The sequence below is a fragment of the Cydia splendana genome, chromosome 13, assembly GCF_910591565.1.
Source record: "Cydia splendana chromosome 13, ilCydSple1.2, whole genome shotgun sequence".
NCBI lineage: Eukaryota > Metazoa > Arthropoda > Insecta > Lepidoptera > Tortricidae > Cydia > Cydia splendana.
The window spans coordinates 6,922,176-6,949,163 of record NC_085972.1 but is presented as its reverse complement, the minus strand read 5'-3'; the positions used below and the strand labels follow the sequence as shown (position 1 = coordinate 6,949,163).

At 35.6% G+C, this 26,988-nt stretch overlaps 2 protein-coding genes across 2 annotated transcripts; both read right to left on the bottom strand.

Moving 5' to 3' along the window:
• Positions 1-1,080: 1,080 nt before the first annotated feature.
• LOC134796453 (uncharacterized) lies at positions 1,081-12,811 on the bottom strand. Its single transcript, XM_063768646.1, has 21 exons — positions 12,682-12,811; positions 12,310-12,599; positions 11,614-11,793; positions 11,357-11,495; positions 10,968-11,188; positions 10,571-10,720; positions 10,117-10,249; positions 9,636-9,754; positions 9,181-9,300; positions 8,821-8,938; positions 8,095-8,145; positions 6,298-6,626; positions 5,915-6,094; positions 5,497-5,635; positions 4,959-5,176; positions 4,679-4,828; positions 4,300-4,432; positions 3,631-3,749; positions 3,244-3,363; positions 2,231-2,354; positions 1,081-1,132 (listed from the first exon to the last, which is right to left on the bottom strand). Exons 1-21 carry the CDS (start codon positions 12,746-12,748, stop codon positions 1,107-1,109), a joined length of 3,126 nt encoding a protein of 1,041 aa, XP_063624716.1. The 5' UTR covers positions 12,749-12,811; the 3' UTR covers positions 1,081-1,106.
• Positions 12,812-16,907: 4,096 nt separating this feature from the next.
• Positions 16,908-26,709, bottom strand: LOC134796550 (putative inorganic phosphate cotransporter). The gene is made up of 11 exons (XM_063768733.1): positions 26,649-26,709; positions 26,011-26,246; positions 25,502-25,681; positions 24,991-25,129; positions 23,342-23,565; positions 22,457-22,606; positions 21,401-21,533; positions 20,015-20,133; positions 18,876-18,998; positions 18,209-18,338; positions 16,908-17,809 (listed from the first exon to the last, which is right to left on the bottom strand). Exons 1-11 carry the CDS (start codon positions 26,701-26,703, stop codon positions 17,751-17,753), a joined length of 1,548 nt encoding a protein of 515 aa, XP_063624803.1. The 5' UTR covers positions 26,704-26,709; the 3' UTR covers positions 16,908-17,750.
• Positions 26,710-26,988: the final 279 nt, after the last annotated feature.

Genomic DNA, 26,988 nt, shown 5'->3' with positions numbered 1-26,988 from the left:
TACTACTTAACTCTCAAACTCAAAAACTACTAAACGGATTTGCATGCTGTTTTCACCTAGGTATGTATCAATAAAGTGATTCTTGAGGAAGGTTTTGGTGTATAATTTGTTAACCCGTGCGAAGCCGGGGCGGGTCGCTAGTATAAATGGGCATTTTCATTTTAACTTGTACTTTAAAGCGCGACTTAAGTCGTGTTTCAGTAACGTCTAAACGTCACATTCCTGACAAAATGTATGGGATATGGCTGTTTCATAAATTTTGGCTGGTCTATTTTCTATGGGAGGGTACATTTTTTTCGCGATTTCGGTGTTGGTCCCGTAGTAAAAGTTGCTCAGTATAATCCCAAAACCTCCCTGGGAACGGTAATGCACTTATTTTTAGCCACCCTTTATATGTATAGACCAAATAGGATTCCAATAAAAGTTTGTAAAAATAAAAATTAATTTCTTCCCGAGCTTAACTTGTATTGTGGTTTCATCGTGGTCGGTGCGGCTCTCAGCGATTCTTTTGTTTTCCACCAATCTCCACTCTTTGTCGATTTTGCAGTCTCTTAGCACTTAAAATGGAAATTAATTCGATTGCCTTCGGGCTCCTATAAAGCCTTGGCAGCTATATTAAGGCTTCACTAAGTTTGTGCATTGTTTGTCGTTCTATTGTGGGAAAAAAATCTAAAAGATATGTTCGATAACTTTTATTTTATTCTAGTTTTCAATCGGGAATGGAAATGCGCCATGAATATTATTTACAATGCATAAATATGTCCGACATATTTCAATTTCAGAAAGAAGAGTTTTTAATCGTCGAAATCTTTGTTTTTTTGAACTTTGAACGATTCGATAAAATTTAGCTATTCAATTCAGTGATTGTTGGACTGATATGGTAAACTTATTTTTACTTATTTGAGTCTCATTCATTAATTTACTTTAATATAGGTACATTTAGTCCTTTTGTCATCAAGTCAGTATATTACAGTCCTGGTAAAATAGCGGGAAATCTTGACTTGTGGACTTTTATAGAAACTTGTGCATTAACTAGGCACAAAGCGACATCGAATTGGATAAAGGTGAATCACTGATGAAAAACTGATTTTATTAATAATTATTGATTATTTTTTTTCCGTGTCACTGGTGTCTGAAAAACAAACAAGTTTTTATTACTCATAGAAATAGAAAAGGTCACAGAGTAGGTACCTATACCGGGTGTGGCCTGTAATATGAGCAAAAAATTAAACTGTAGGCTGTACTCCTCATACTGATCAACATTTGTTCAGCGACTTGTAGTTTGATTTTTAATACACTTTAAAGTTTATTCTAAGACGCAATGTATTGCGAATTTTGTTATGTTTAAGGCGTGACAAGCAACGTCAATCACAATGATATGGCGTGGCGATGGCGTCCATTGAAGATAATATTTATTTTGTATGAAAAATAGCGAGTCTAAATACTTCATAATTTTTAAAAGTTGTTGAACAAAAGTGTCCCTGTTTGAGGAGTACAATCTATGTTTAAATTATTTGCTCGTGTTACAGGCCACACCCAGTATGATCACAAGAAATTATTAGTCTATATGAATTGAGCTTATTTGGTCAAGATCTGTAGGTACCACTAGTTCACATGGATATCGCTAGTCCCTTAAAATGTTATCTAGATATCTTTAATAAACTAAACAAAACCATGCTATCACTCAAATTAAGTTGAGGCAAGTATGAGATAGATAATTATAATGTTTCTTGGATGAAATAGCCAACTAACTAATTGTCAAGAAGTATGTAAGAAGTCTTAACCTTAACCGTTGAGCTTATATTGTTTTATTTTAGAGTTCCTATTTATGGTCATCGGTGACCTATGCACGATTGCACGTCCGTAAATATTATGTCTTTTAAGTAGCTATGCTAAATTTCACTGCCTACATCGGTAGCCGAGAGTGTGTTATAATAAAAAAAAAAACTTGTAATGAGTACATACACTTTCATAACATAATTATTGGACAATAAAGTATTGATAGGGGCATTTATTTGTGTGATATTTGTTACTGAGTCATGGATGTTTTCTATGTATTTAAGTATTTGTATATTATATTTATCGACGTCTGAGTACCCACAACACAAGCCTTCTTGAGCTTACCGTGGTACTTAGTCAATTTGTGTAAGAATGTCCTTATACATAACATGTATTTATTTTTATTTATTTATTTATCTGCATTTGTAGCAGCTACAGAGGTCTATCTTACCTTTGGATTCCATTTGGTCCCAAGGCTGAGTTTCCGTTGATATAAACCAAGCAAACACTCCATTAGTAATGAAGATGATAGTGGCCATAAGAAACATCATGATACGCCACTGAAAGCGGTTTTTCTGCAAAAATACATTGGGTTACACTGTCATAATCACTGTTACATTTATCTTATATTAATCAACTAGCAGTATGTAAACATTATAACTGAGTTATATAGGATTTCCCAAAAATAACGCAAGATTTGAGTTTAATTGAAAATACGTTTTTTTCGTTATAATATTATTTATTAATAAAATCATAAAATACACTAAATAGGTATGTGTATAATAATACGTCGGGCAAATGTCCTCCAGGGCTTTGCTGGCACATATATACCTACGCGCTCTTTTATCAAAATTATCCGTGACCATTTTGCATAAATTCGGCTGAATCGAAATTGCCATTTGAAATTTGAACGGCTTGTTTTTGGACGACCAGTGGAATGACCATTAATAATCGATCCACTCTACCTGAATTTTGCAATAACTCTTCTCACAGTTGACGACGTCAAATCAATATTCCAACCATATTTTACATTAATTTTTTTCTCTGCCCGCCAAATTTTCATTACTTTTGAAATATTGTTCAATAATGAAAACGCGTTGTCGTATAATCCGCCATTTTTACAAACCCTAAACATTCAGCTGTGAAATAATTGTATTTTAGGGTTGCGAGCACTAAAATGCAACAATGGCGGCAAATTCAAATCTTGCGTTCTTTTTGGTACACCCGTTACCAAATACGAGTATTAAGCATATATGTCTTCTAAATACATTAATAAAAGTGAATAAGGTAGTGGCACTAGTGATCGACATGCTAATGCCCAATAGATGACACCCTGCTATCACCTCTATTGACAATGACTTAAGTTTCAAGATGACATGTACTGGGTCCGCGTCGAGCACCAGCACCACCACCTTATTATGTCTGAACATTTCAAATGAAACATTTATCAAATATCACACTTACCACGTCGGTGACGATGTTTGAGATTAATATTGGCTGCGAGAGAGAGGCGAACGATGTCAGTGTGTTTCCTAGTGCCATTAGGGACCCACTGAAGTTTGGAGATAGGTCTATGTAGTTCAACTAGAATTGATTGAAATGCAATTAAAAATACGAAAGAATCAGATTGTGTAAAATATGATATTCAATTATGAATCTTCAAGAATGTTAGGGATGAATGTTGATGGACGGAAAGCGGATGGTAGACCCAAAAACCGACGGATGGATTGTGTGAAAAAAGATATGAGAAAGAAAGGAGTGAGACGAAAGATAGAAATAGTCATGGAAGCAAAAAAGTAAGCGTGTAATCTGGCAATTATGCGAGAAAGTTAAAAGATTATTGATCCCTACCATCCAACCGACGTGGACGCCGGCAAGCAGTCCAACTCCAAGAACCAGCAAAATAACGGCGAATGTACTGTTTTCAGTGAACGACACTGCCACAAGGCAGAGTGCTGGTCCAATTTGTGCTGTACAAGGAAAAATGCAATAAAATGGAAAAAATATATTCGGCAAGCGGGTGGGGGTACAGTAGGATTGTTAGGTCAATGTGGAGAAAACCATCATAGGGCAAGAACTCTCGTGTTTGTATATGTATGTCGCTCAGACATAGAAATGAAGAGCTTCACTCCTGCTCTACCTCTGTAAGGGGAGTATGTAACAGCTTGCTGTTCGCTTTGAACTCTTGAGTTCAAAGCGACCTAAGAGCTTATATACGATCTTCACCAATTGATCTTAGTTAGTAAGTAGTTAATACCTGATGTAGTGATCTAAAATTCTTTGTGGACCAGCTGACTGTCAATATGAAAATTGCTGCATATTTTGAAAAGGATTATTAATATTTTAGTGTGTTGAAAATTGTAAACCCGAAGGAGAAATATCACAAGGAGCCCTTAAAATTATCTCCTGTCTATTTTCTTGTTTTCAAAATGAGAAAAATAAGTTTTAATCTTAGACGTTCAGACTAATAATAAAATTATTTATGGGTTTATATGGGTTAAACATCTTACAACAACATACCAATACTGTTGGATGCGATCCTTGCTGTCTTTAAAGTGACGATTCCTCTGTTGGTACAATAGTCGGATACTATCCCGTAGACTACAGATAAGATAATACTTGCGATGTAGGGTAAGGAGGACAAAATGCCGCTCTGAAAAATAAATGTCACGGGTTGGTTTATTTAACTAGAGTTAGACCAAGATAACCTTTAATTTCTATGAATATATGACTTCTAAATAACACTCGCACTGCGTGTGCTATCAAGATCGTTGCAGGCTTATCTTGGTCTAACTCTACGATCAATATTAACAATGTGGAATTAATTTAATACATTTAAGTATGTATACGAGCAAAATAATGTGTAAAAATGTTGCAACTCATAAACTACTATACATACGTTTTTAATGTTAAAACCGAGTATGTAGAACATGTAAGTAGGTGTTTGAGTCATGAAAAAGACGAAACAGACTCCAGAAGCTACGTGTGCTGCAAATGTTCCCCAAACGTGCTTAGAAGTTAGAATTTGCTTCCATGGAGTTTTCATCCTCTGAAATAAAACGAGTATCATATAAATGAACAGCAAATTAATAAAAATAGTTTGATTTTATTCTACTGAAAAATATGTATTGACGTATAAAAAAGGACATTAAAATTGTATAATATCCAAAACTAAATACCTGTTTTACACCATCATCAATTCTTCCTAAAATGAAGGTTTTCTCTTCTTCACTTAAATTTTTGTGTTCGGTTGGTGAACTAGCGGCAAATATAGTCAGGAGTATAAAAGCCGCAATACACACGGATCCGAACAACCAAAATGTGGCAGGCCATCCCACCTTACTGGATGATAATGCTCCACTTGATTGGAATGCTATAACTGTGCCTATTGTCGAACCTGAAAGGCAATGACAAAAAAATTATACCGCTGTTAGTACAATTTCAACTAATAAACCATGCAAGGAATGTATTTGGTCAAGGATTTATTTCATAAAGCAAAAAAGTAGGTAATACTAACAAAAACAAATATAGCCTTAAAGTAAAAATTATAAACTAAAATTAAAAACTACATCATTATTTGGTATGCCTGCAGCTGAGATTATTGAAGAGCTAAGCTATGCTTACGTCCAATTTTCATAATATCTAGCAACAAAACAAAAAGAAATCTTGAGAACTTCCAGGTCATCTTATTTAATCATGTCATAATATCTTTTGCACCTGAATATATATAGCTGGCAAATCTGCCTCGTTCACTTGCTGGCGCCCATTTAGACAGTACAGTCTGTATGCTAGGGTACACTCCTGCTTGACTTAGTCCTTGTATCACCCGGCAGGAGCATACTGCTTTCCATCCTCCCTAGCATATTGAAACCGAGCTTATGTTACCTATATAGAATACGACTCTCTTAATATTTATTGTTGTTCAAATATCAATGATCTTCAATATAAAATTAAGGTACCTACTGGTAAACTTCTTATTTTATGTTTTTGTTCCCTTAGTTAAAGTATTTTAAAAAATATTAATAGCAAGTTTTAGGCCGGTAACAACGTTGACAATTAACAAAAAAAAATTATGATTATTATAATTAAACTAAACAAACATAACTATTGCAATGTTACAATAAAAATGTCTTACCCATGCAGCCACTGAGGGAGTGATAAGGGAAACTACTCCGTTAACTAGCATGCATACTTGCAGAGGTATCTTCCCTCCAAAACGTTGGGCAACCATTCCCATAGGAAACATCATCAAAAAGTAACCTAAGAAAAATGAGTCTAAAATCAACTCTTGAATTGATTTTGGCCAATCATAAGTCTGTAAGTAAATAATACAAGTATTTGAATAACAAGCGATCAACTGAATAAAGCGAAGCTGAGTGAAGTGTAAGAACTTTTTTTTTAGTTTTTGTTTTTAGACTTGGTTTTAAATCCAATTTGTATGATGAATAATAGATTTCAGAGTGAATAATAGAAAATACAACAAAATACCTAGTTGAAAGTTTAAAAACATAATTGTACCATATAAACATTCCAAATACTTTCAGATGTTTCATTCTCCTTGCTTAGTTTTGAAATAATTCCATTGACTTCAGATTCCATTGAGTTTCCATTATTGTTTTCTTTTTTTACGTCACTGGCATTAACTGTATTATTGTAGATGCTTTCATTTACGAAACCACTAGAATGACTAATAGTTATATTTACATTACGTGGTGTTTTAGACATGGCAACTACAGTTAGACCTATATGTGCGCGTGCCGAATATGCTACTGTCAAACTGAGCAGTAAGAGTGCAACTTGTACATGTCGAATTCCATAACCATAAGACACAGGTATCTCTGGAATATCTGCAAAAAAGGAAGTTTTATTTTTTACCTAGCGTATAATATGATGTATCCTTTTCCTAAAACCCAAAAAGGTGGTGGATTATAGCAATAGGAAGGGTCTGTCCCTGTGGGGCGAATTTGAATTTCGATCGCTCGATTTCGTCGCAATGCCAATTTTTGAAATACGAGCGATAGAAATTTGGAATCTAATGGTATTGACCACTCGTTTTCAATTCTATTAGTAGAATTTAAATGCCTAGTAGTGGAGATATTATTGAACGAGCGATCGAAATTCAAAAATCGGCCTCCAGTCCTTCGATTGGGTCTTTGTATGTACTTACTATCCTTAATAAGTTCTCTGGTCGGCACCTTTTGATATTCACTTTCCCGTTCACTTTCCTTCATTGTGTCACGTAATATCTAAATAATAACATTAATTTTATGACAATAATCCTGCCTGCTAGCCGCCCTCTATGTAACAAGTTATAATGAGGTGCAAAGATAAAAATATTATTTACATAATATCTGTGTCGTTAGTACAATGTGTTTAGAGTTATCTTATTTAACTTGTAATTAACTTGTTTGTAGTGTACATTAATAACTATAGACTTATTCTGCTTTGGCTTCCGATTATAGATATCACTTTTAGTTACCTACCTATTATAAATACTTCTTCTCAGCATATTTGCGTCCACTGCTGAACATATGCCTCTTTCATGGATTTCCATGTTGTTCTGTATGCGGCGGTTCTATGCCAGGTCGGCCCTGCCGTCTTTCTAATGTCGTCCGACCATCTGGCTCGTGGTTTTCCGTCCCTCCGGCTTCCCAGTCGAGGTCTCCAGAACAGTACTCGCTGGCCCCATCGGTCGTCATCCCTGCGGCAGATATGGCGGCAGATATGCGGCAGATATTATAAATACTTACGTGTTACAAAATGTTTTTGTTTTTACAAGCACATTATTTATCGTCGCTTTTATTAATTGTTAAACGTGGTGTTGTGCTTGCGTGTGGTATAAGTTATAGACCGACAAGAAATTGTAGAAATTAAAAAGTGGCAACATCGTACTGTCGTCCCTTTCAAATCAATCTAAGAAAACGGCACGACACTACGATGTTGCCACTTTTTAATTTCTACAATTTCTTGTCGGTCATTAGGCTTCGCCGTTGTATCCGTTCCATATCCGTTGTGTTTGAGTGGTTTAATAAACCTTTTTTTTTCATTCATTTTTATTTGATTTATGTTTATTGTGTATGTACAAAGATAGACTGACAACTATGGAACACATTTAATTATTTTATAAAATGTTTTTGAGTAGTCTCACTTCTGCTAAAGTGGAGGTGGCGGGATTGGCTTCGACTCCTGGTTGAGAGACTGTGCTGTGCACAATTAACACAAAAGCGGGATGAATGGAAAAACAATGGGTGTATGTTATATTTAAAACATTAAAGATCCATATTTATTAGGTACATTCCATCTGATTTCATTTTTTTTCCATTGACGTTATTTCGATAGATTTTTCGGCTTCAACGTTTTCTTCATCTGAAATAAACATCATTTTTTTTTTTAATTAAAATGACCTCTAATGTGCACAACAATACAAATGCACCGATAAAACATAGTTCAGTATTTGTCCAAAAACATGCAAACCATTAAATAGAAATGTAGTAAGTACTTAAAAAAAACCGGCCAAGTGCGAGTCGAACTCGCAAACGAAGGGTTCCGTACCATTATCTATAAAAACGGTCACCCATCCAAGTACTGACCCCGCCCGACGTTGCTTAACTTCGCTCAAAAATCACGTTTGTTGTATGGGAGCCCCACTTAAATCTTTATTTTATTCTGTTTTTAGTATTTGTTGTTATAGCGGCAACAGAAATACATCATCTGTGAAAATTTCAACTGTCTAGCTATCACGGTTCGTGAGATACAGCCTGGTGACAGACAGACGGACGGACGGACGGACAGCGGAGTCTTAGTAATATGGTCCCGTTTCACCCTTTGGGTACGGAACCCTAAAAACATTCTCACTGTATTTTATTATTCTTAACCACATTTGCTCTGAATATATAACGACATAAATTAAACGCTAGTGATTAGTAGTTTCATCATTTCCTTTTTTTAACAGACACAACAAAATCAAAATGTAATCTTTAAAGTTGCTACAACTCGAGCTAAAACAAAACATTGTAAATAAATAATTGTTGCTGAACCTACCATCGATCTGGTCCCAAGGTTGCTTATCAGCAGACATGAAGAGGACGAAAACTGCATTGCAGACGGATATAAGAGTAGCCATGATAAACAGGACAATGCGCCACTGATGCGGATCATACTGGAACAGAAGATTTGATAAAAAAGTTTCGATAACCACTGAAAAGATTAGGTACATTCTGATTGCGACTGCAGAAGTAGACTACATTTCAGCAAGAAGTCAAGAACTATCATTGATAGAGTTAGACCAAGAAAAGTCTGCAACGATTTTGATATAATACGCAGCGCAAGTGTTATTTATACGTCATAAGTTCATAGTTTGACTTTTAAAATACTATTTCCGCCTTGTCACGAGAAACTTACCACATCGATGACCACATTAGATACAAGAACGGGCAGTAACGTGATGCCAATGGTTGAAAAGGTATTGCCAGTGGCTATCAAAGAACCGCTGTAGTTAGGTGACAGGTCTATGTAGTTAACCTGGAAACATAATATAAATTATATTAAATTTAATATTAGAATTTTGATTTTGCTGATTCCTCAACTATCTGGCGAGTTATTCTCATGTTCAAAGTTAACAATGTCATTTAGGTGACAATTTTTTTGCCAAATTTAATGAAAATTGGTCAAGTAATACGTAAAATATAGCCCTTTACTCGATCGATAAAAGGCAGCTGTTCTTTAACTGCGAATAATGTTTGTCTTTTCACCATCCAAGGAAACTTTATTTTAGTTTAGGAAAAGGACAAGACAGATCACAAAGTATAGCAAAGAAAGAAAATGACAAGAAAGGAATAACATTGGATAAATCTTACCATCCATCCAGAGTGAATGCCTGCAGACAGTCCCACTGCCATGATTAACAGTAACACCGCTAGTCCACTATTGTGTGTGAAAGAAACTGACACCAAACACACTGCTGGACCCCATGCAGCTGCACAAAATAAGAAAAAATAAGGTCAAAATCATCTCTAAATTTGCAATTTTCGGTAATTGTACAAAATCTTATACTTCTTGTACTTTAAGTTTTTTCTTATTTACTCGTAATGCATGTTAATTATAAGATGTAATATTTTGAAAAGATGTGTCCCGCCTAGTTTGTTGCCTGTCCCATATTGGGGTGCCGGTCCCATACCCTCCTCCAATTGTGGAATTTAAATCTTCTCGAGGCAGAGGTGTAGGATTAGAGCCGCCTTTATTAGACGTTCATAAGCGCATTGTAATGTGTCTACTTAAATAATAGAACTATCTTTATCACGAGCAGTAGGAATACATGTCGAAGAAAACATGACGTACCAAGACTGTTGCACACCTTACGCGCATTTTTAGTTGAGAGATAGCCCCTGTTGATGCAGAAGTCGAAGAAGACTCCAAAGCCAATATTAGCGATGGAACTCGCTATGTAAGGCAGTGAGGAAAGAAGTCCACTCTGTTGTAGAAACATAAACGTTAAACACTATACTTAAACATAAGGGATTTTTTGTCAAAAATATAATATTGCGTTCATATTTAGTATAGTACCTTCGACCTACTGGCTTTCAATCTCCATATTAAGCATTACCAAGAGAAGCTAATTATCGCTTGAATAAAGTTAAATATAGGCCATATTCCAACAAAAAAAAAAACAAAAATATAAGACATTGTATGAACATAAAAGAAAAGCTGGCAGGGATTTGAAGAGATATACTTATTCACGATTCTCACTCCAAATGGTGAATAATAAGTGATAGTTTTTTGTATAATTACTTACATCTTTGACATTAAAGCCGAGTATATAATGCATATATGATGGTATTTGAGTAAAAAGAAAGACGAAACAGATCCCGGCCGCAGTGTGAGTAACGAATGTAGACCAGACGGGTATCGATGTGAAGATACGTTTCCAAGGTGCCTTGGCAGCCTAAAACAACAAAGGTCTCATGTTAATATCGGTATCGCGAGTGAATGAAAAATATAGAATGTCATGGACATAAGAAAAAGAAGGCATATATGCTTGTTTGCCAATGTAACGTATCAACTATTTTGAGGGTAAATATATAGTTACGGCCTTATTCAACTTATTTGATCATGGCTGGTATCTATTACAGAGAAGGTCGCAAAGTAATCCTCTGCAATTAAATACTAGATTATAAGTAGGTCTTAATCACCTTTTTCTTTACGCCATCATCAATCTTGCCCAAAATGTAGTTTTTCTCGTCGTCGCTGATAGTCTTGTGAAGATCAGGGCTGGCAGCGCCGAAGACGGTTAACATTAGACAAGTCGCTATACACAAGGCGCCTGTGATCCAGAAGGTACTAGGCCACCCTGCGGCAGTGCTGGCCAATAACCCTGCTATTTGAAAGGCAATCACTGTGCCTAGTAAGGTTCCTAAAAATAATAAGTACCTTTTGTTGAGTTCGTTCCAGGAGTGCATCTTCCAAATACCTACTGTATATCAGACAGCCCACTTTGAGAAAATAAATTATTAAGGAAATAACTAAATGCAAAGTGAAAAATAAATAGTTAAAATCGTATAAATAAATAAATGTATCTTACCAGTGTATACAAAACTGCTAATAGTGGCTTTTTCACTGACAGGGACCCATTTGGCTAGAAGGCAGTGAGCACTTGGGTATAGACCAGCTTGGCTTAATCCTTGGAGGACTCGACAACAGTACACGGCCTTCCAGCCACCCTGAATAAATAATTATTTTTAATACGTTAGCGCTGAGTGATTAGGTACTTTCCAGTAAGTCGTCACTAGTATGTTTTAAAATTTATTTTGGTAAATTTTCCTAATAAAATTATCTTACCCAAACAGCAACGGACGGAGTCGCTAAAGTTACGATTCCATTTATCAGTAGACTTATCTGAAGTGGCAGCTTCCCTCCGAAACGTTGACAGATCATGCCGGTGGGAAACATGGCGATGCAATACCCAACGAAGAAAGCACCCAGGATCAAATCATGTATAGGTTTTGACCAGTCGTACGTCTGGAAGGTGATGTCAAAAGTTGAAACTTTCCTTGAGCGGTCTTAAAACTATTACTTTAAATGTGAATCAAGTCCTTAGAAATTTAAAATATTAATTGGTAATGTTTGTCATCATCATCATCTTCCTCGCGTTGTCCTGGCCTTTTACCACTGCTCATGGGAGCCTGAGGTCCGCTTGACAACTAATCCCCAGAATTGGCGTAGGCACTAGTTTTTACGAAAGCGACTGCCATCTGAACTTCCAACCCAGAGGGTAAACTAGGCTTTATTGGGAATAGTCAGGTTTCCTCACGATGTTTTCCTTCACCGAAAAGCGACTAATTATAATATAGCGAAGCAATTATCAAATCAAATGATATTTCGTACATAAGTTCCGAAAAACTCATTGGTATGAGCCGGGGTTTGAACCCGCGATCTCCGGATTGAAAGTCGCACTCTCTTACCGCTATGCCACCAGCGCTTAATTGGTAATATTATTAATATTGGTAATATTTGTAAGATATTATAGGTACTTACCCGATAAACATTCCATATACTGCCTTCATTGCTACTGTTTAAAACATTTGTTTCATTACCAGCGTTAGTGATATTAAAATCTAAGGCATCAGTTATATTAAGTCCTGTTCCATTTGCTTCCATAACTGTCATATTCAATGTAGAATTTTCATGAGCAATGGCACTGGTCATCGCTACTATGGTGACTCCTAGGTGAGTTCTTGCTATATAACCAACCAACATGCAGATAAAGAGAATTACGGCTTGGACATGACGGACTCCATAGCCATATGAGGGTATATGGGTTTCTTCTGGAAAAAAAAAAAGGCATAGTTATACTTTGCAACACTTCCAGGAATACCAGCATATTGCAGATAATTTAATCAAACTGACCATTTTCACTTATCACATCATTAACTGGCACTTTCTCGTAAACTTGGTTCTTTTCCGTGATAGCCATTTTGAAAAAAAATCGTGTCGCAGTAGATCTTTGTTCACATACGTTGTAATATATTCTACACGAGGAAATAAATCTGAGGCAAAGAATGCCAAGATAGCAAACAGATACGGAAGTTTGCTTGAAAACAAAAATATGATTTTAAATATATTTAAAGATAAAATTTTACTGCAGATACAAAGTATAGTCTGTATCTTTAGGTATTTAAATAAAAGTAAACAAAATCTACCCTCAAATGGTCCCTTAAGCCAGTTGAGGGTACATGAAAACATTACATGATCAAATAATGTAGGTTAAAGTCAGGTCGCTCAATGACATATCCAGGCGGTTTTGTATTTGGTCGGTTAACGCATAAATGTTATAATTACCCAAAAATGTACAAATTGTTTGTTTACTTTTATTTAAATACTAAAAGATACAGACTATAAGTAAGTAATAAGTATATATACTATCAGGTATTGAATAAAAAAGTTATATTAATAACAATAACTATATTTATAGGTACTGAGTTCTGAAAAACTAGTTGCGATGGGTCGAGACGCCGACACAAGCGAGTGTAATTCATCCCAAAGCTGTATTTTCGAGTAATCTTCTCATTTCGGAAGCGTACTCACGATGCCGTACCAGTTGACCGTTCTATAGCCCAAGATGTGCTTGAAATGTAATAAAATAATCACTGTCTAAAAATGATTCAAAATCATTTGGTGGTAATCAAAATAAAAGGTTTTGATCGATATTACCTTAAACATCACGCGTTTATTTTGGTATCAGGTCTAACTGTAGTAACGCTTTGTCAGTCGTGACTGCTTCTCCGGGATCTATAGGTACTAATGGCCGACAATAAGTACGTAGGTATTAAATATCTACAGTTATCCATTTGCCATTAGCGTTAATAGCTTTTTGATATAGTTTAATCATTTGCATCAAGCGATAATACTGTTTTAATATGTTTGCTCGGATTATTCATTTATCGTTAGTTAAGTATGCTTAATATAAATCATGGTATAATAATATACTCCGCCTGGTACTCCATTCCGAGATTCGCGTATGACCTAACTGACACGCGCCTACGTCATCATGCTGTTTACAGGTTCTCAAACTTTGAAATGTGGGAGAATTTTAACCAACGGTGAAAATTATTTTAACGGCATTAATTTTAAGTTATTCATGTAGAAACATAGTAAAATAAAACAAATCTAATGTATTAAATTAAACTTTATTTATCTATACAAGACAAACGTTTAAAAAACTAATTCACAGTTACACATTAATTACCAAGCTTACGACGTGAAAAGTTTGGAAAACACTGCGACTGCTGACACTGAGCGAGAAGGAAATAACAATTAACACGCGTTCGACAAGGATGACGGTCAGGGCATGAAGTTATCTAGATCCGAATTGTCAAATGTGCACAGCGCTATCCTGTGTTGCCAGTAGTATAAACAGAATTACCCGAAAGTCTGAAATTTCTTTCGTGAATCGGAAGATATTGCTAACGAGTAATTAAAAATGACGTGTTATTGTAAAATTTAAGCTAAAATACATATAAATGAAAATTATAAAATTATAAAGAAATATTTTAACTTATTAACCATAGGTATAATGTACCCATGTAACATGTTATGTTGAAATAAAGTGGCAATGTTATTGTGACGTAGGCCCGTGTCACTCTGGGAATGGAAGACCATGTTTTATTAGACCATGATATAAATGTACTGTTTTAGTAATTTGGTATATTACGATCATTGCCGGGTATACGCAATGGATATGGGTAGTCAGTACAGCATAATACCTTATAAATAAAATAAAAAAAATGTTATCTAGATCTTTATACTTATTTAAAATATTTATAAACTGATTCTGGTTGCATGTTTGAGCCGTTTGGGGTGGAGACCCTCGGGCCTTGGGGACCCGGAGCACATTCCATATTTAGGGAGCTAGCGAAGCGTCTCAATGATGCTACGGGTGACCAGAGGGCTGGGTACGTCCTTGCCCAGAGAATTGGCATTGCCATTCAGCGCGGCAATGCCACCAGCCTTTTGGGCACCCTACCATCCGGCGCAGAGCTAGCTCCCATTTTTTATTTGTAAATATCTGTATATAGTTGTTAGAGTTTAATTTTAGTTTTAATTTTAATATTTAGTTTAATTATTTTGTTTTATTCTTAAATTTTTATATAAATAATAAATAAAAACTGAAGCGTTAAATTGTCAGTTTGTTTCCATAAAAAGAATTATTTAAAACAGGTTTAGTTAGTTGTATGCAGTCTGTTTCTCAGTTTACTGTTCTTTAGTTTCCGTTATCTAAATTAAATGTTACTATCATCATTTTGTTTACTATGTGCAAGTTGAAACTACTATAGATTTAGATAATAGGTAAAATATGACTACCAGCAGTAGGAACATTATCACATAATGATATTTCCACGCACTGCTAGGATATGCGGCAATAGATGGTCTAAATCCTTACTAGAAAGTAGCACTTACTCCAAGAACAACTTACATTACACTAAATTTAATTTTAATTAAAGTAGCACTTAGTTGTACACCTGAACCGACAATCCAGCTCATAATGTAAGGTGCTTTTAAGCGACAATAAAAACACGTTTCTTATTTATATTTTAATTAAAAACCTACCATTTTGAACATGGCATGCAAACAAATAAAAATAGAGCCTAATAAATACTTTTGACGAAAATTTTTATGAATATAATCGGTTCAGCCATTTTTTTCCATAAAACTTATTTTATTATTGAAATGACGTAAGTGTATGGTTTTTAGGGCTCCGTACCCAAAGTGTAAAAACGGGACCCTATTACTAAGACTCCACTGTCCGTCTGTCTGTCACCAGGCAGTTAGTATAGGACAGACAGTTGAAATTTTCATAGATGATGTATTTCTGTTGCCGCTATATAACAAGAAATACTAAAAAGTACGGAACCCTCGGTGGGCGAGTCCAACTCGCACTTGTCCGGTTTTTTGTATTGTATGAATGTATGGGACCCTCCATTATGCGTAGCCCGACACGCACATAACGGGATTTTTTAATATAGCGTTAGCAGTCTGAGGAAATAATCCCTACCTGATATCTTATCTTACCTTACCTTTAAACGAGCAATTCTTTTTTAATACAGTTGCTCAAAAAGTGCTACTTTACGTAGCTGTTTAGCGTGCGGAAAGTTGGTTATCTCGAACTAGTGCTTTTTACTTTTCCAATTTTTTTAAATTTATACTTGTTCCAATTCACGACTACTTATTGATGAGTGTTAATATTAGTTTCCTTTAAACGTCGTAATCAGCATAAAAACCTACCGTTAATGTAAGAATACGAAAAATATTACATATTTCATATTTAATTACTCATCATTATAACACGTTTATTTTTTAATATTCAATATTGAAAATTCCGTTCTTAATAAGTTGACTGAATGGAACGGAATAGCTGCCAAACGCCTATAGATATAATATACTTAAAGACGACGTCTAACCGAGCTGTCACTGTTACCACTTTTGTTTAGTGTACGATTAACAATGTTTTTCTTATTTTTTCGCAACTGTATTAAAAAACGTCGTTCGATACACGTGCGGAAATGTCATTACTTCACGAGTACCGAGTCTTGCCACTCGCCTGCGGCTCGTGGCAAGATATCTCGGTACTCGTGAAGTAATGACATACCTTCCGCACTAGCATCGAAATGTACTATTATATTTATATATTATTTCGGAGATCTCGGAAACGGCTCTAAGTTCGATGAAATTTGCTATATGGGGGATTTCGGGGGCGAAAAATCGTCTTATCGTCGTTTAGTTTTTGACGATTGTGATGTCAATTCTTATAATTTGGGCTTAGGCAAAGTTGTACTGTAATTTATTTCATGAAATAAATAATCTAATCTAATCTAATCTAATCTATCTCTGGGAAAACGCGCATTTTTAGTTTTTAACTTTTTATAATGTTCTTCGAGCAAAGCTCGGTCTCCTAGATATTTAAAATTAAAGGATCTCCTTATTTAAGGACCTACTTATTATAATTAAAAGATTTGTACGATGTTTATCAATTTTAATAAATAAAACATAACTATTATATTAAAATGTAAAGAATTATATACATTTTTTTTAGTTAATATTTACACTAATAACAGTTAATATCTACAATAAACAACAGTCGTGCCAAAATCACGTGAGACTTTATACAAATAATGTCGCTGGACAAAACTATGTATAAAACACAATAATGACATAAATAATAACAAGACAAAAAACTTAAAAAAAAATATCATACGTACTAGGTTTGAAAAACATATTCTTAATAATGTATATATAATTATTATTTTAATCTTAAGAATATATTTTTCTGTATGAGTTACCTACCATAAAGTAATTATTTATAATATCATTGTCATCATCAAAAATATGCGTAAATTAGCACTTAGGCATATTTAAAGACTAGGTTAGACACATAACATAATTTACTAGGTACATCAACTAACTAAAAACTAGCATAGCCAAAAGATGATATAGTATAAAGTTGTTGGAATGTTCATATTACTACACTACTAATGGTGCTCCTACGTTATATCGTGTGACAGGGACAACATAATAAAACACTATCAACTCATATCTGTTACTCCATATGTTACTGTTTGCATTTATAATACAAAATACTATATGTATGTACTAGTGAAATACATTACATACATGCATGCACTGGAAGCTGGAAGCTGGAGTATATCAGGAAATTTTATAGTTATTTTATATCTAAATTTACATCCGATCGATGCATGCATTTTCCACCCGGTTAACACATTCAGGGCTAAGAACCCGACAGTCGGGTACACTGTTCGTAGCGACTACGCGCTCCATACGGCGAAAACTTAGTGGCAATGAATGTGTAAACTATCCTCGTCTAAATATGCATGTGAATAGTAAAATTTATGGATTTCTACAATGACTAATGTAAGAAATGAAAATCTTCGTAGGATTATCTTCAGTCCTGAGGTTCTCGTCTAAGCCTTGATGACTGTGTTGTTCTTAATGAGATACATCTCTTTAGAATCGATGCCTTCTGAAAAATCAAACAAGTATGTAAATAAAATATTTTAATACGTATTAAAAAAATAAGAGTTAAAGGGGAAGCTAAATCGTGTAACTTGCATAAATATCAGTTTAATTTGACTATGCCCTAAAAATGGTTTATCACATGGAGTTTATCTGCGCGTAATTAGCTTAGTGACTTTTGTCGGTGTAATATTTATAGCATTTACATTAGGTAATATTCCTTCATTGTTAATCCTTTCTTTTCTGTTCTCATTAGTTTTTTTAATGACAATATTTTTCATATTTAATTCTAATTTGCCTTAGTTCTGAGTGCACCTGATTAGATTTCAAAGACTACGCTTGACTTGTTTGAGTATATACGATATATACTCGCTTAAAATAAAGTAGAATTATGTTATTTTCATACCATTTTCATCGTCGCCATAAAAATTCCACTGCTGAAGATCGGCCTTCGCAAAAATGACGAAGACCATATTTGTCACGACCTGCAGCACCACCATAACGATGAATGTGATCTGCCACTTATGATGATTTGTCTGAAAAATAAAGGTACATATATATAAATTAATTCTACTAAAACCGTCTGTAAACTAGACTGTCAACTAGAACAATTAGACGAAACTTGAGGTATTTAATCAAGATGTAACAACAAGTAGTGATAAATTCATCATCATCATTCGCTTGCCCTCAGATGTAACAACAAGTAGTAATAAATTCATCATCATCATTCGTTTGCCCTTCTCCTATTCACTTGGGGTCGGCGCAGCATGTCGTTTTCTTCCATAACTCTCTCTCTCGCCCGTTCGTTTCATATCATCTCTCACACAGTCCATCCACCTTTTCTTCGGTTTTCCTTTCCTCGTATGTACCTCCCTCGACATTTATTCGTAATACCTTTCTCGTCACATGACTTTCATCCCTCCGCATCACATGCCTGTACCACGCTAGGCGATTTGCCCTTACTTTTTTTGTTATAGGTGCCACTTTCAGGCTTCCTCTTATATACTCATTCCTTACATTACAAGTAGTAATAAATTAAACAGTTATATTGATTTGTGTAAGACAAGTTTTACCACATCATCTCCCACGATGCTGGAAACTAGGAATGGGATAGAGAGGCCTGACAGATTGGCGACCATGTTGCCCAGCCCCATCATTGGACCTGCGAAGTTGGGCGCTAAATCTATCTGGTTAATCTGAAAGCAATAAATAATGAATTTGTAAAATTCTAGGAATGGCATACGGCCCGATTCAAACTTTAAGATACGTCAAATATTACGACTAGATACGATATGAATATCTACGAGAAAGAGAGGCAAGACACGTGTCGAGTATTGTTCTTTTGGCGGTGGTTTGATATAATATATCAAACCACCGATTTATTTGCGTATTTATTTTAGCGGTGGGAACATTAATTGCATGTAAGCAAACGCAAGTACTTAAGTGTAACTTAAGTGTAAGGTTAGCACTGATTGAAGCACGTTATCTTTTCGCGGAATAGCAAAGTAATATTTTGGTTTTAATTAATATGAATTTTCAAAGAGACGCCTGATTCTATCATTATTTGAAACCATTAACATTAAATCCTAGATTAACCCAGTTCTTGCGAAGCTAATGGTAACAGGAAAACAATTGCATTGGCCCATTTGAGTTGGCGTTGCAGAATCGTTATTGTTATGTAAAGTATTTAAATGGTGATGAATACATTTTTAATAAACGTACCTAGTCCCCATTTAGATTTCATCACAATGATAACATAAATGATAGTCTAAGGTTTTAGACTGTCTATTGACTCCTGCTAAACGTTACGTGTTCAAATAATTACTTACCTGACTGATTCCTTACTGAATGAAAAAAGAGACGCATTCCAAGATTTTCGTTCATGAACCCGCCTTTGCTATCTCTATTGTACTCGTATAATTATATTTCTGTCGCGCAGTGACATTGACAGCCATGGGCGGGACATCAAATTCTAACAACTGGAGACCATGATGAGGATGATAAAGCTATCATCCTCATCAAGGTCTATCATTGTTAGAAAATTACAGGTTTCTGCGATAACAAATCCAACTAATTCGCCAACTCTTAAATCTATCTCGTTTTATTTATTACTAATTCACCCAGACTCTCTATGTGCGTCGTGGCAAAATACCTGGACATTACGCCTGGAAGAAATTATTAGACACACTAAGCCAAATATTTCTGTACTTACATGAAACCCGGTATGAACTCCAGAATGCAGCCCCATGCTGATAACCAATAAGGTGACGGCCAACCAAGTCGTATTAACATAGCACGTCCATAACAAAAATATGGAAGACAAGACCATACCTGGAAATAAAACAACCTATTAACCTGAACATGATGTACTAGAGTTAGACCAAGAAAAGACTAACGATTTTGATAGCATATGCAGTGCAAGTTTATTTATAAGTCATAATTTCATAGAAATGGGACTGGGCTGGCCACGTCTATCGTATGCATCCGGCTAGGTGGGCTAACATAGCCACCAAGTGGATGCCGACGAAGAAGCGTGGGCGGGGCAGGCCCAGGCGGAAATGGCGGGACGACTTTGACGCCTTCCTTAACAACTGGCCGGAGGAAGCGCTAAATCGGGAGTCATGGAGAACCAGGGGAGAGGCCTTTGCCCAGCAGTGGGACACACAAATAGTCTAAGAAAAATAAATCATAGAAGCTTGACGTTTAAAATAAAACTTGCACTGCGTGTCCTATCAAAATCGTTGCAGCTTTTCTTGGTCTAACTGTAAAAGAAGGGGTATACTCGAAAGCCGGATTGTAAAAATAAATATTTTGACTTTACTGTCAGGTCAGAGAGGTGTCAGATTAACGGAGATGGCGGGATGACCTGAACAGCTTCCTGAATAACTGGCCGGAGTAAACACCAAGTCGGGAGTCATGGAAATTAAGGGGAGAGGCCTTTGTGCAGCAGTGGGACACTCAAATAGGCTCAAATAGGCTAGGAAACTGTCAGGTGTTAAAAGCCGCACATACCTAACCGCCGACCGCCGTATAGTCAAAATATTTGCAAAGAAAATATAAGTTTTTTTTTTAACTTTTACTCGCTAAATACGTAAATGTTGCCAAGTTTCATGTAAGTAATTCAAGCCTGTGGTTTTAATGTCAGAGCATAAAGGATGATTCATATGATAGACCGGGCCGGGCCCGGACCGAGGCGTCCGTTATGTTATTTTCTATGACGGCTGATCATTTGCTTTCCATAGAAAACGAAGCGCCGGAAGTTCCGCCCCGGCCTCGGCCCGGTCTAGTGTTGAGTTATCCTTAACTTACTGTTTGGGAGCGTATTTTTGGCGGTGGGTTTGTGTGAATCTTAAGAGAATATTATTACTTATTATAGTAAAGTCATTAATGTTAGCTTCGACTAATGTAGGTAAGTAATTTCAAGTATTTTTATGGCTTTTAAATATTGCGATGACACATCAAATATGGGAGTGTAAGTAGGTACCTACACTAGATATATTGTATTTATACAAAAACACGGAATATTACAAAAAGTGTTTGACTACTTTTTTTTAACAGCTAATTTATTATAAGCAGGAATTTGAACATTTTTACTTACCAACTGTATTCGAAAATCTTCTAATATTGATAAGGCTCATATAGTTTCGATTCTTCAAGAAATCTGTGAGGTTTCCGAAGGCTATTGCCATAAAGTACATAGAAATATATGGTAAAGATGACAGCAACCCATTCTGAAACCAATTATAACATTTAAGGTGACAGTCCATTTCCAACGACAGCTGCACTACCATTCATTTTACTATGGAAATTGACAATAACACCAACGCGTTTCGTACTAGTAGTGCAGCTGCGGTCAGAAATGGAATGTTACCCTTAGTTAAAGGATTTAGTTTATAATGTAAATACCCAAATGAGCGTTTTTTTATTTTTTGCCATTTTTATATATTGTAAGCTTTTTTGCCACTTTTGGGTTATTTCTAGTCAGGATCGCGAGCCCTTTTCATCCTTATAGAAGAAAAAAAATGTCCTAAAATTTCCATACATTTTTCAAACTTTAAAAATAACACAAAAGTGGCATAAAAGGTCACAATATATAAAAATGCCAAAAAATAAAAGAAACGCTCAAATAACATATTTAGTTACCAAATTTTAAACGACTAAAAGAAAAAAAAATCTTGTACTTAGTGGATTTTGGTTAGAACTATTTTCGTCATTATTTTATTATTTCTTGATGAGTAAGTCATAATTTTAATCATCAGATCTTTCACAGAACCTAATTATTATTGCAATTTGTAAAGTTTATTTTGAATTATAGGTTACAATATTGCGTTCGTTCATAAGCCAATTAGTGATAAATTTTAATTATTTAAATCATTTGAGAGCAGCTTATGAGAGCAGAATTTAATATAATTTCACAATACGCGCTTACGCGATTTATAAGCCTCTAATAATACGAGTAATAACAGGGCTCATTTAAAAAGTATATTTTCACTTATAATAGAGCATTCAATAAAATTCTTCTTTATCAGAAAGAAAACACAATATTAATTTTAATTAAGTTATGAACGCGTAATCCTGACTGAATATGAAATATCCCAGACGGCGGCAAATATGACGTGTCTGCCGACTTATTAAAAAGTTAACATATACTTACGTTCTTGATGTCAACGCCAAGGACTTTGTTCATATAGAGAGGCAATTGGGTGAGGATGAACAGGTAACCAACAGCTGAACCTGCGTGAGCTGTTATGAGCGCCCATACCGCGGGGCTTGTGAGGATATGCTTCCAAGGAGTTGGCCGCTTCTGGTGAAAGAATTTTTATCAGTGTACTTTTTACCTTATCTCCTTTATTACCTTTTGTGCCTTTTACCTGTACAGCGCAAAACGGCTTTAATTTACCCGAGCCTGAATTATTCTGATGCAGAATATATAAAAAAACTACTATTAAGTAATAGTTTTCACATTTTTTGATTAAGGGAAACTTAGTTGATGAAATAATTTAATTTTAACCTTATTTAAAACTTACAGATTACTAGTTCGCCGGACTGCCTGTCGTTCGGAATTGTCACCTTTTGCGATTAACTGACAGGCTGATATTGTCCGGCGAACTGGTAATCTGTGGGCCCCTTTAGAGTTCGCATCACTTGAGCCACTAAATAATCTCGGCGATAAATTTAACTTAGTATTATTAAAATGGCATTGGCATAATTGTTAAAAGAGCCAACATATTTAGAGAAGACAATGATAGCAGAATGTGCATTAGACCAACGATCTGGTAAAGGTGCCGTCACCTCTCAACGGTATCAAGAGAATCGGGAAATATTAAAAAAATATAAGAGCAATCTTATGCATAGAGCTGTTGATATACAAGCAGCCTTATACGGCTCGGCCACGACATTGAGCGACTTGCGACGGCGGCAGCGATTTGGAGCGAGACACCGATCGGACCTTTCGTTCCCACCTATAGTTGACGCTGCCGTCGTCGCTAGTTGCGTAATGTCCTGGCCGAGCCGTTAACGTTTAAAATGATGTTTATACCTTTGGAACTGCATCAGCAGCACTATCTCCCATGATAAATGCCAGCTCCTCAGTACTGATAGTTGGGTGCTGCTGAGGGCTGGCGGAGCCAAACTGCGCTAGCATGCAGAAGCAAACTAAGGCCAGACCTCCCCAAAGCCAGAAGGAAGATGGCCAGCCAAAGATGGGGCTGCCGCAGAAGAAACCGGACACTTGGAAGGAAATTATAGTCCCGAATTGTGATCCTGGAAAGGCAAGATTTAATTTTAACGTTGGTATATAAAGTGTCATTAACAAGATGCCAAAATTATTTGGTTAAATTAAACAGTCTTTTTTTATTAATAAGACTCCACTGTCCGTCTGTCCGTCGGTTTGTCCGTCTATCTGTCACCAGGTTGCAGGCCGTCTGTATCTCATGAAGTGTGATAGCTAGTCAGTTGAAATTTTCACAGATGATGTATTCTGTTGCCGCTATAACAAAAATATTAAAAAGTACAGAACCCTCGCACTTGTCCGGTTTTTTAGCATTCGGCGACTCTGCCTTGAAGATTAAAGATCGTTAATTAGTCTTTCACCCTACTTATACTGCAAAACGTAATTCAAGACCAAAAAAAGTAAGAAATGTTGCCACTTTTTTACTAGCGCGTCTTGTATTTACGTACAAATAAGTAAATAAAAGTGCTTTTTTAAATAGTAGGAGTAAAATTACTAATGAATAAATTATCTTAGCGTGATTATTTATCAAAAGAAATTTACTATTTTACAAACAAATTATTGCAATGGCAACATTGTCCTACTTTTTTTGGTCTTGAATTACGTTTTGCACTATAGTATTTTGATCCTATTAAAGGTTTTAGCACACTAGGTTAACAAAGTGTTTTGTTTGCATTTTCTATGGCTGTTTAATTTTTAACACTGTGTTTCTATTTATAATAGTCATTTAACAAGTGCTGAAGGCTGTACGGTAAAATTTAATCGTCGTTTACTCAATAGAGCAAAATTAATGCCATACATCTCAGTCCATTAGCGTACTATATCGTATTTAACAATACAAATTACTTACTTATTATGGCCATTAAATTAATATGTATAAAATTTATCGAATACCTAACGGAATTTCCCTCTTGAAGTATGCTTCAAAATCGCCAGTTACGTGATTATTAAGTGAACACCGAATATTGTGCCGATAATTCCGTTAAAACTGTTTCATGTAAATTTTCAAGTTGAAATAATCTGATCTCTACGATACTTATGCCTAGAGTGAAAATTTCTTCGTAATTGAAGTTGCTGTTCGGACCTTACTCTCATTTCATAATGTTTTAATTCAGAGAGTTGTTGAGCGCTCTTCAGTTTGTAGTGAATCCTTTTCACCTGAATTTGGTAGCGTCAAGTGTTTGCAAGTCCTTTACGAAAAATATTTTTGAACCCTACTTTTTTGACATTATGTTTTACAATATTAACAAGCGTACGTTGTCAGGTTAGGTTAAAAAATACGAATCGCAATTTGATCGTTTTCTTTAGCTGTCCCTATCACAGTCACAGTCTCATTATAGCTTAATATGTTGCTTCATTTATTAGGCCATAAAATTGCTGTCAACACGAGTTGCAGGACATTTTGCCCCTTGTTAATTCGCAGTTTTATTAAAAATTATAGTAAACAATGCTTGTACCTGTGTATACGTAGGTACTGAGCCGTCCTCTTTCACTGAGCGGCGCCCATTTGCCTAACATCGCGTGAATGCTGGGATAGAAGGCAGCTTGCGTTGCTCCTTGTAAGAGACGGCATACACACACCCCTATCCATCCTGCCTGGAAAAAGTAAAATAAGTAGGTAGTTGTAAGTAGGTATTGTTTCTTCTTTTTTTGGTAGTTCTAAGTTAATAACATTACCGCCGATGTTTCCTGTCATATCAAAACAGTATAATATAATATCAAGAAAGCGTTTACCTCGCTCAGGGAAACACTAAAACGAATGGCGGCAAATATGTTGACGTCGCCTACTAAAGGGTCAGTTATCTCGTGTGTTGCCATATAGCTACTATAGTGGCATAGGTAAAAAGAATATAAAACAGTCGAAGTCAGTTAGGTATAAAGTCAAATCAAGTCGGTTTAAGTTTTTTTGTTTATGTAATAGTGTGATCGTGAGAAAAGTTGTCAAGTTTTTTAAAGAACTGTACTTACAAAATGGGGAATCCAGGGTGTGATTATGGAGGTGACACCATTCACAGCCAGGCCGACCATGATGGGAATCTTGCCGCCGAACTTCTGGGCCAAGATACCCATTGGCAACATCATTGTTGTGTAACCGACAAAGAATGCGAAGAGAGTCATTTCCTGCTGCTTTTTATTCCAATCGTAAGTCTAATAACAAAACAATATTTCAAGTATTTCAACCCAAACCAAACAAACAGGCTGTATATAATATAATAATTTACCTATTTTATGTTACTCTTTAAAGTTTTTATCTGATAAGCATGATTTTGTGGAATAAAATAACAAAAACGTAAGATTAATACGAAGAGGTACCTGACCCAGTTACCTACCCTATGCAGATATGTGTAAAATAAAAGGCGATGCACAATAAAGCTATCTTTTATATCGAGTACATTATACTCGAAATACGAGTAGATATCCCAATATCAAGCAAAAAAAAAAGACTTAAAACTTTAAAAAAATACCGGTAGATTTACCTGAAAAACACTCCAATTTTTCTCCCTGTCACATCCAACACTCGTTGCATTAAATCCGTTGGTCTCATTCCCACTACTTATATTTTTTATACAGGTATGTTCATGAGAAGTCATGGCAACCATCGCAACACTGAGATGCGACTTGATAGTAAAACCGACGGAGAGGCTGATGAAGAGGATGAGTACTTGCATGTGACGTGCCCCAAAGCCCCGTGGCGCTTCATATTCGGGGGGATCTGCGGAAATATTGATTGGTACCGTATTAGTATTGACAAGGTAAAATACGATAATAAACTCAATACAATAATGATAAATACATAAAATTAAGTGAAAACATTGTTATGGCAGGTGCGTCTTTGCAATAATCCAGTCTTATTGTCCACCCAAAGTTCAATCCATAAACTGTTATATTGTTCACTTTTTCTACAATAGTCCCAATGCCTGCTGCGACCGGTTCACGGGTGTATATTGTTGCGCCTGTGAAGGGGTTCCAGCAGGCGTGACATTCTACATGACATTAAAGCTCTTTAATGGGTTTCTGCGTGTTGGATCTATATCCCCACGCAAGCCTATCAAAAGACCGGGATGTATAGGCCCGTGAAATCGAAGGAGATAAAAATAAATAAAATAATTAATACCGTATTTTTTTTCCGATTTTGGCACATTTTTGTATACACCCTTACTATTAGACATTTTATTCGGCAATGCAGGTAATTTTATTGGTTTTATTCAAGAGAGGTGTTTGACTGTCTGTACCTTTTATCATAGTTACATGTAAAGATAATGTCGTTTAAGCAAACAAAACATAAATCATATCAGCATAAATGAATGGCGGTGACCTGTCAGACAAAACTGAGCGTTATGTAAACTATTTACTCAAGAGCGGAAAAGTTATACAAAATATTGCACAAGATTTAAAAAAATACTGTGGTCGCCGTTTTCTTTTTTATGTTTGTACTCCGGAAGGTAAACTGACTA